The 10180-nt window shown below is 48.1% G+C and overlaps 1 protein-coding gene across 1 annotated transcript; it reads left to right on the top strand.

Moving 5' to 3' along the window:
- Positions 1 to 1254: 1254 nt before the first annotated feature.
- LOC103777081 (ganglioside-induced differentiation-associated protein 1-like 1) lies at positions 1255 to 2635 on the top strand (the record flags this gene model as incomplete). The annotated part of the gene is made up of 1 exon (XM_008944619.1): positions 1255 to 2635. A coding segment is annotated over one exon (344 nt), but the record flags the coding sequence as incomplete, so codon positions are not given.
- Positions 2636 to 10180: the final 7545 nt, after the last annotated feature.

Here is a 10180-nt window from a genome sequence, read left to right as displayed (position 1 = left end):
TCTCTCCTCACATGTGCTTCCTCCTTCTCCTTCAGCAGCGCCTGGGACAGGGCAGCCTCCTCATCCCAACTCCCCTTGCCTCTGAGCCAAAGCACCACCACAGCACCCAGAAGGCTCTGGCTGCAGGACCCCACAATTCATTAGTCATTGAAAACATTTATTGACTAATTAGGCACAGCCAATCTGTCCACTCGGGCTGTGCCTTTAGCAGGATTAGGCAGGTTGCCAAGCGGCTACAAATGAGGGCTGCTAATTACCACTAATTCCCCTGTCCGGGCCCTGCAGCACCAGTGCCTGCACAGGGGTGCAGTAAAGGTGCTTCTCTCTCTCCTTCCCAGACATAACAGCCACAGGACAGTGGAAAAGCCCCAACATGAAGGATCTGGCACAAAGCCCAGGGCAGAGGCTGGACAGGCCCAGGTTTAGTGCCCCTTCTGCTTTTCTTCCTTAGCTGCACCTCCCTCAGCTCCATCCCAGCCCTGCTCCTTAGCATTGAAAGGACATATGGGGAGAGATTAACATTCTCCTGGCCTGAGAATGCTTCTTCCAGCCTAACAACAGCTTGGTTTATTCCTGGGCATCTCTCTGGTGAGGTTATTTCCAGGGTCACCTCTGCTGGGGGGCGGTCAGTGCTTTGATCTCTGTCCTCAGACCCAGTATTCACACTGAGCTTTGGCTCTTGACAGACACGCTGCCCGTTTCGGTGTCCTGGAGCAGGATCCCTGCTGCAGGAGGGGGGACAGAGACAGGACCTCCCCAGGAGCACACAGGGTGGGCAGCCAGGACAGGCCTGCAAATGGTTTTGATTCCTGAGGATTTCTCACATCCCTAAAATAGGACAAGTTAACATGACACCCCTGAAACAGCTCCTGGTATGGCCAAGGACAAATGCTGCTGCTGCCCCCAAGCACTAGCACAGTGGAAGGGGTCACTGTACCACATCTTCCTTCAAGTGGGGCCCATGGCCCTTCTCCAGGGACCTCCTGGGTACGGGAGGATGCCATCTCCTGCTGCTCTTTGCAGACAGCAATTTGTATCTTCCCATGGGCTGTAAATGATCATCTCGTATTCCCAGGTCTGTGGCCCCACATATTCCCCATCACATGGCCTGGTAGATGGGGTCTGATCAGAGAGCTGAGAAAAAAACCAAACGTCCAATGCAAATGCTCCTGTCTTCACGGACCTTTTGAGCAAGTCTTTAGGTGCCCACCCAAGGGTTCCTGACCCTACCTTCCCTTTTGCTTCTCTCTCCAGGGCAGAAGTGTGAACTTTGGCTCTGCGGATGTGTCTTTACTTTGGCCGATGTCTTGTTAGGAGCCACCCTGCACCGCCTCAAGTTTCTGGGACTCTCTAAGAAATACTGGGAGGACGGCAGCAGACCCAACCTACAGTCCTTCTTCAACAGGATACAGAAGCGCTTCGCCTTCAGGAAAGTGCTGGGGGATATCCACACCACGCTCCTCTCAGCAGTGGTTCCCAACGCCTTCCGGCTGGTCAAGCGGAAACCTCCCTCCTTCCTCGGAGCCTCCTTCCTGATGGGATCTCTGGGGGGAATGGGATATTTTGCTTATTGGTACTTAAAGAAAAAATACATCTAGTGCTGGCTGCTTGGTGTTTAGTTTGGTGTCTGTGTGCTGTGTGAAATTATGATGAAGCCTCAGTAACTGTAATGAAATTTGAAGCAAGGTAATGAATAATTCTATTGTTTAATGTAACATTCCATAGTCTAGAATTAGAAACGTATACTGCAAGGAAATAAGACAACAGCAACAACAAAAACGCGTCAACGTGTAAATGCCTTTTTTAGGTTTAAGTATTCAACTCCAGCGAGAGGCTCAGAGGTTCATGGGCTCAGCCATGCCCACTGGGAAGCACTTCTGGCACCGGCCGGCTCCAGTGGGAGACAGGGGAACCCCAGGAAGTTTCCCAATGCCCAAGTTAACTACCGGGACTTGGATTCTTGGATCTGTACGTTTGCGTTTCCAAATTCTTCACTGGCCATATTTCACACAGGCAGGTAGTGGGGACTTTCTTCTTCTACAAGATGTTGTGCTGTCGTGCTCAGAGGTTTCCTGGGAGCTGGGTGCAGTAGTTGGTCGCGGTCGAGGTGGATTTGTGCTCTTCAAGTTTCCATTTTTTAAATTATTTTCCTTAAAAGGAATATTTTTTATTGAGCTGCTTTTAGAACGTGTCCACTTTCTACGTCTGGTTTTGGTGGGCTTTTTTTTAAAGACTTCAATGTCTGTCTTTAACTGCCACACTTTTTTCCTGAGCTAAATAATTTTGACTTCCATCCTGAATTTGGAGATTATTTTTTTAAGCCTTTTGGTTCTGTCTCTTGAGTTTTCCTTCATGAGTTTGCAAAGCATCTTTCACCGACTGAGCATATCTGGACTCTGAAAAAGTACGAGCATTTTCAGAACTTTTCAGCACTTTCCTGAAGGCACTTTGGCTTTCTCTTCCATCGGGGGCTCTTTTCTGGCATTTCCTCGCTGTGTGTTTCCTTAGAGACACTTTGCACAGAATCACATTGATGACTTTCTTGTGCCTTTTGCATGTTGGAAAGAATAACGGGCCTCACTGCTACTCATGCTTTGAAAACTGAGATCCTCAATAAACCTTATGGGAGGAGTAACTGCTTCACATTCCTAAATGTGTTCAGCATCCTTCTAGCCCTGTCTCAAAGCATGCCCATGGGCAGAGGGATGTGCAGGTGGTTTGTGCTTTTTCTCATGTACTGCCTTGGTATAAAACTCGTATGGAAACAATACTTATTCCTCTCCCAAAGCACTCATTTCTCTAAGTGCTGCCTGCTGGGGTTCCTCTGCCTGGCTTCCCAGCACTCGGGTGACCCTTAGTGAGCCCAGCTGCCTCTCTGGGCCTGGGGACATGTGCCAAGCGTGGCTGGAGCAACATGAATTCTATTTGCCTCTGACTCAAAAATTAGATTTATGTATTTGACAGCAGCAGGATTTCCCAGGAGCTTTGGTTCTTGATACAACCTGGCAGCCATGGAATTGTGAGTACTTAGCAGGAATTAGGAGGGATGAGCACACAGTGACTAGACAGTGCAAAGTGCCCAGATTTATGCTGTGCTGGACACAACTGCGTAGGCTGGTCCAGTGTACTCCTGGAATACAATGACCTGTGTAGCTGCAAAGGTGCTCTGTTATCCCTGTTACCCCCCACTGATTAGGGCCACACTTAAAATTGGTGTGTGAGGCCCAAATCCACCATGTGGCCACAGAGACCAGGCACCTACAGCCAAGGCTGCCAAGTCACACATTACAAGCACACGCTCCCACAAATAGAGTTATATCTTTGCTTCACAGTACAAACGACTTGGAAGAAATAGTTATTTTCCTTCTTTTTGAAGAGGGAGGCAAGCAGACCCCCTGAGCTCATCCCTTTTGCTGAACCTGAAAGGTGTAATAACATACACAATGGCCCACGGTTCATCTGGTCCATCAGCAGACACTAAATCCTCCAGGAGAATGCACAAAGATGGACTGACATGAACCTGTGACTAGGATGTCTTCCTTTTGCCTTTGCTGTTGTGCTGCACACACGTTCCCTGGCGATCTCCAAAAGCTGCTAAAATGTACAGGCTGGGTGTAGGAAGGAATATTAATGGGGGTACAAGGCCGGGAAACCCTGAGAGCAAATACACAGTTCCCAGGATTTCAGCCCAAGAATGAGGCAGAAGGAAGCTTAGCAAGACAGCTGCTGGTTGCTTTGCTCCTTGTTTTGTTTCTCTTTTCTAAGAACCAAAGAATAAACTTAAAATCACAAAGCAAATCAGAACTCTAGACACTGGAGCAAAGAGGTGTTTGGTTTGTTTTGGAGCACACTGTTAAAATGCAACTGTTGTGAAGGAGCCGGACAGAGGGAGCAGCTGGCACAGGGCATGGGGCAGTCTGGACCAACAGTGAGAGGTGTCAGTCACACCAGTTCCTGGGCTGCAGGGATGGGTGTTGCACCGGCTCTCTCCTAGAACGAGTCACTAACAAGCCTTTTTTTGGAGCAAATTTTTTAAGAAAAGCAAAGCTCAGTGAAGACTGTGCCACTCGCTGTTGCTGAGCCTTGTTTCCCTGTTGTGGTGATGAAAAAACACCAGGACTTTGCTCCAGGGAAAAGCAAATTGTGAGAGCAATAAAAGACAGCTACTGTGGCATGCAGAGGCTGGACTGATGTTCAGGAGTGACCTGGGAGCTGGACGTCACCACCCCCATCGACCCGGATCAGCAAAGCAGCCCTGTGGTGATCACAGGCTGCACTGACAAAAAGTTGCTTTTGCTTTAGCTGGTCTGACCCTCATCAGACTTTTTCTGATGTAGTTCCATTGAAAAGGGGAGATCACTGCACTACATGACCACAAGCCAGCACCTGCCCAAGGAGCTCTCTGTACACAGAAAGATGAAAACGACCAAACCCCCTGTTCTCTCACTGCAGGACTTCGTGCTTGGCTCTCAGCAAGGGGAGGAGCAACAGCAGCATGCAAGGCATGAGGCACCTCAGAGATCCTACTCAGAGCAAACATCTGCTCAGCAACACCTGACAGTTTGCTGCCCAGCAGTTCTGGAGCCACTGCTGTCGCTGGAGCAGCAGCCCGGCTGCACCGGGCAAGAGAGGAACGGCTGGTGCTGCCTTGCACCTGATCTAACCATTGTTACCTTGTTACCCTGTTACCCTCCTTCTTAGGTTTTCTCCTTCAAAATCTCAGTGGCTATAAATGTCAATGTGCTTTTAGGCACCTCAGACCCTTAGAATCTCCATCTGTGCTGAAATGGAGAACTTCTAATTATCAGAGGAAAGAAAATCAAATGCTACTTGCTAATTCCGACCCCTTCCAATGGAGATGGAGCCTCGTGACACTAAGTGAGCTCACAAGGAGTGGTCACTCCCTCCTCCCTCCCCAGATTCCTGTTTAATAGGTTACCAACAGTCAGATTTGTAGAGCCACAGTTTCTGAAATGTTCTTACACCTACCGGCTTTGCTCAAAAGGCTCAATTATGAAAATGGAAAATCTACGTGTCAGCCTTGCAGCTGGCTGGCAGCCTTCTCCTTTGGTTGTCGAGGGATGGAGAGCACCTCTCTCTGTGCAGGATAAAGGATTTCAACACCAAGCTTGCCAGAAGACAGAACACACCACAGAGCCTGTCACAAGTTGCCAAGGAAATCAAGATCAAAGGCTGTCTAAAAAAACCCAGTGACCGTCTCGTGGCCCTCTCGGAAATTACCTGCCAAGTCTTCCTCTGATTCTGGATGGGAAACCATCCTTACCACCCAACTGCAATTCAGTATCCTGGCTAAGGAGGAGAGAGGGAAGGTATAAGAGCCACTCCTTCAAGTAAGGGGAAACTTTCTTTCTGCTGCAAAAATAAATGACTACCCCACGTGAGAGCAGCAAACAGAAAACATTAGAGCTTGTGAAAATGTGGCACACCAGGCTGTGTGTGCCGGCACTCACAGCTCTGCTGTCACCAAGATCAAAGCCTGAACCACCCTGCCTGGATCCACAGTGCAGGTGATGACAGCAACCAAATCTCTCAGGTTCCTGAGATATATGGGATTAAAATAATACGGGATGATATGATAATAGTATTTTGAGATGGCCAGGGATAATATATTCTAATATGGGATTAAAAACTAAATAACCAAAGAACTGGGAAACAACGTACAGCCGCAGAGCAACTCCTGGAGCTCCACACCTGCAGTGTCTGTGGCATGGGGGAGGGTAAGAAGGTGATTTCACATCTGCTCACACCCTCAGCAAAGCTGCTCATACTACACAAGTCTGCAGGAAAACAGCTTCTGCCTTGGTGGGACATAATGGAGTCTCCAGCCCACCTTCAGCAGGCTGCACCCAAGGAAAAGTTCAAACCCACAGGTAGGGATGGGAATGAGAACATCTACCCAAGTATGTTGTGAACAGGCTCCTAGAGGATCTCCTAAAGCGTGGCCTCAGTGACCCAGCTGCAGAGGCTTCAGCCCAGGCTGTTCCAGGCACTAGCACAAACACACCGGAACTTGAGTTTGCAGAAGGAGCACGTTCATGACAAACAAATTTCCTTTTTCCCTCATGTTGATTTCCAGCTGTGCCCAAATGACATATTTACTGTCCTTGCCTTTCAGTCCCCATTTTACACGCTGCCCTCTGAAGGACTGGAGAGGGAGAAGAGCCTGCCTGGAGCGCCTCGCAGGGAAGGGAAGAACACCACGTGTGCCCTGCGTGGTTTCGGTGAGGAACTGCTTTGTCAGAGCACAGATGTCCATCCCTGCAGCTGCACTGAAGGTAGCAGAGGCTGCAGACTGCAGCACCCTGTGTGCTGTAGGCCAAGGCTTGACCTGCAGATGCCTTTGGCAAAGCAGATTGTCTCTATTTCCATGTGACTTTGCTGAAGAGCATCGATGAGCCAAGTGTCAACCTCTACCCCCTCCTCGGGAGCTCATGGGAGTTTTTTTCCTTTTTGCCTTTCTCCTCTGCACAGTGATCTTCTTTCAGCTTTTTTTCGTTGCCCCTCTCTACTATCCTACCCTTTTCGTCTCTCCTGGACTCCCCTGTTTTCACCCTCCTGTCACAGGCAGCCAGGGATGTGTGACCATTTTCAGAGACATTTCTGTTGCCAGGAGCCCCCAGGTTGTGAAGCTCTGCATCAGTGGATGCAGCACATCCCACTTCCACTTTCTGAGAAAGAACAGCTAAGAAATGAAGGTGACACAATCTTGCTAAAAAGCTGTTAACTACTTTAAAAATAACACCATCCATGCCCTGACTTTCACTGCCTCTTGTCTCAGCCCTTTCCTACCAGCACCTCATCTCTCCTGCGACCTAAATCCTTTTTAGCTGCAGGAGAGTTACCCAAATAAAGCTCCTTAGCAGTCAGGACAGAGCGTAACCAGGTCTGAGGGTGCGTACGCATGCTGCAGGCACTGCTTGACACAGAACTGAGGATTTCTGCACAGTTAAGTGCTGCTTCACACATGCTCTTTACATCACAAGGTCATGGCACTCCTCTCCGAGCCTCCTGGAACACACTTCTATTTTTGCTTACCAAAGGCAATTGCTTTCCATGCCATGCCCTTGAAGCCAAACACTACTGAACAGCAATAGGGAGGAATCTTGGCTACATGCAAAAAAACCCCAAACAAACAAAAAAACCCCAAAAAAACCAAAACCCTCCAAAAAAACACCAAACCCAACCAAACAAAAAAACACTAGAAAACAAACAAACAAACAAACAAAAAACCACCTCAGCATATTTTTTTTTCTCTTAACTAGAAGAGAACCTTTCTTTTTCCCTTGTGAAAGCCGAAGCAGTGGGGTGAGGCCGTGGGGAGCTGGAGGAACAGGCAGGGCGCTGGGAGGAGCTCTGCTCTGGAGCGACACCACACCGAGCTGCGGTGAAGGCCGCGGTCGCTGCCGCCTGTGCAGGGCGGAGGGCGGACCCGCAGAGCCCGCCCAGAGCAGAGCCCTCCCGCTGGGCTCGGAGCACCAGCGCATCCAGATACACGGCTAACGGCTCCGTGCGCTTAGTGCCGCCTTCACTTCAATCGGCTTGGCATGGCTCTCTCCATCGTGGGGAACTCCCCCGAGCCACAGGCTGCTTGGCCGCGATTTCTGCGGCGGGGGGGCCAGCCCTGCCGCTGACAGTGCCGCCCTGTGTGAGCCTCGGCACTGCTCCCCTCTCCCGCCCCAGGCGTGGGGAAGGCTCCGCAGAACACAGGCAGCGATTTGGGGAAGACATTTCAGCAGAGAGCTGACGTTTACATTGAGGATACACTTTTTATGCTCTGACATCAACCATGTTTCCCAAGATTAAATGCATTAAAATACTACTGAGGGAATGCATGACCAAAAACTGCAAAATGCACCCAGACTGGAACGTGGAAAAAGGCTTCAGAGATGTGAGACAAAAATAATCACCATTTGTATTTACTTTTGTTCCATGCTTTCCTTTCTTCAGCCCCACACCACAGCACAGCTGCAGATCTGCTGCTGGATACAGCGTCAGGAAAGGCCGGACTGAGAAAGGGCATTTTCCTGAGTTCTGCTTTCCCTTGCTATGCAGTTCTTCTGCAAGGCTGGTAAAGCTCTTCACCTCCTGCTCATCTTCCTGTGCCATACATAGTTCCAAAGCTTTCCAGAGAGGTTATTCAGCTTGTTACAGGCACTTGGCACTACCTGCGTTGTGTGAAGGACAGAGGGTACTCTGAATTATTATTTATTTTTAAACTAAATACTGCTCCATAATTACCTGGAATTTGAGGGACTGCACTCAAGCCTGACAGTTATTTCTGTTTCTGCTTTTCCAGCTTGTAACATCTACATACTCACTGCATGCTTTAAGCCCTAAGAACACAGAAATTAATTAGCAATTTCCTACTAAAGACCTGGGCAATGCTCCTCTTTACAGAAAGGCAGTGCTTGCTCCCCAAGAAACGAGCAAAGCCAACTCTTAGTGAACACACCAAGTGCCACTGTCACGCTACCTTCTCTTTTCCTTCCATGAGCTCAAGCATATTAAGTGTAGTTCTGCTCCAAAAAATTAAGCATGTCCTTTTTTTCTAGGTAAACACCATTACAGTGACAGCCCAACTCCTTTTAACAACAGCTAATTATAAGCTTAGTCACAACAGCCTTTTTCTTGCTAGTATTAATTACTTTCACCTTAAGCTTTGGCAAAATACTTAAAAGAAGACCAAAAAAATTATACATATCTATAGAAAGCACAGATCCAGCAGAGGTAAAGAGCATTTATTACTAATCTGCCCTCCAGGAGGTGAGATGAAGCCATGAAAAGAAATAATCCCAAGAAACAGGTTTCTGAGCGAAGAGAGCTGAACGCAGGCTGATCAAAGGCTGCTGGAAAAGGCCAAGTGCAGAGAAGCTGCAGGGACCCACTTTAAGCTGCAGTGGAAAAACCCAGATATTATTTCACTAAGTGACCATAGCCTCGTGTTCACAACTAAAGCCTGATTTTCTAAAACATTTAATACATCACAGCAGCCCCTACAGCTGTTTCCATCAACGTGCACCCTAAGGCAGGACTGGCTGTTTCTCACTTTGCCCTCAGTCCCCACACAGCCCAAAGGAAACCAGATTCCTTTTCCCAGCCTCTCCCACCACTTAAGTTTCAGTACACACAAATAAATTGGCAAACCAAAAATACCATTTAGCACCAGTGAAGCACTCGCAGAACAAGTTTGCTTCAGATAAAGACTTCAGGGAAGAATCAAACCTAGGTTCACTTGTGCTTAAAATTAGAACTGTTCAAGTGGCTCTTACAAAAGACCTCCTAAACTTTCCTGTTTGCCTGATCCTGCCTCCAGAGATGCAAACATTTGGAGGAGTCCCAGGTAAATGGAGAGTGAAATGAGTCCTAGTCCAGATAATCTTCCTGCTGTGTTCCAGCTGAGAGTCCCTTCCTTGCTGGCCCCAGCAGAGGAAAATGTTTAAGGCACCAAGTCCTGCCTCAGCCATATCACTCAGGCCAGCTGCTGCCTCTGTGAGTGCACCATGACACAAAGCCCACAAAACAGGCGACACAAACACAGGCCGTGGAAAATTACCAAACTGTGTGGAAACAAGGAATACACTAGTAAGATGTTTGAGACAAAAATTCCCTAGATAATTCCACAGACACACAAAGGCAGCTCTGCAGGAACAAGAGGAATCCTTTAATGCAGAACAGTGGACAAAACAAAAAGAAAAGGGAAAAAGATGAAGTGTTTCTTGTGATTACAGTTGCCACCTTTTGGAATTCATTACAAAATGTGAAAACTTATCTTTAAAACATTACACTTTAAAAAAAACTTGAAACAAATTACTAATAGCTGTTGACAGCTGCTTTGTGCCTTTGGCACAGGATATCAAATCCAGCTATTCACCACACTGTTCCTCCTCAGCTGTAAACCTGTCCTAGAGAGGATGCATTTTGATTGTAACAATAAAAGTGTATTTGGGAGAGGGAAGGAAGTCAGATAAAGGTGACAGTAAATACACGAACAGAAAATTCGCAACCTTTAGTTTCCAGTTAAGTGCAAGGAGGCAAAGAGTTACTCTGAAATAGAGTGAAAAAGCACAAAGGAAAGGTCTGAGCAGAAGGGAACCTTCTCAGCCAACAGCTGCCCCGTGGTCTCCGTGCACTGGAGAGCCACGTCCACCCCGAGTTCCAA

This window comes from Merops nubicus, unplaced genomic scaffold (assembly GCF_000691845.1).
Source record: "Merops nubicus isolate BGI_N331 unplaced genomic scaffold, ASM69184v1 scaffold51467, whole genome shotgun sequence".
Lineage (NCBI taxonomy): Eukaryota > Metazoa > Chordata > Aves > Coraciiformes > Meropidae > Merops > Merops nubicus.
The sequence above is the reverse complement of the archived record's forward strand: the minus strand, read 5'-3'. Positions and strand labels throughout refer to the sequence as shown.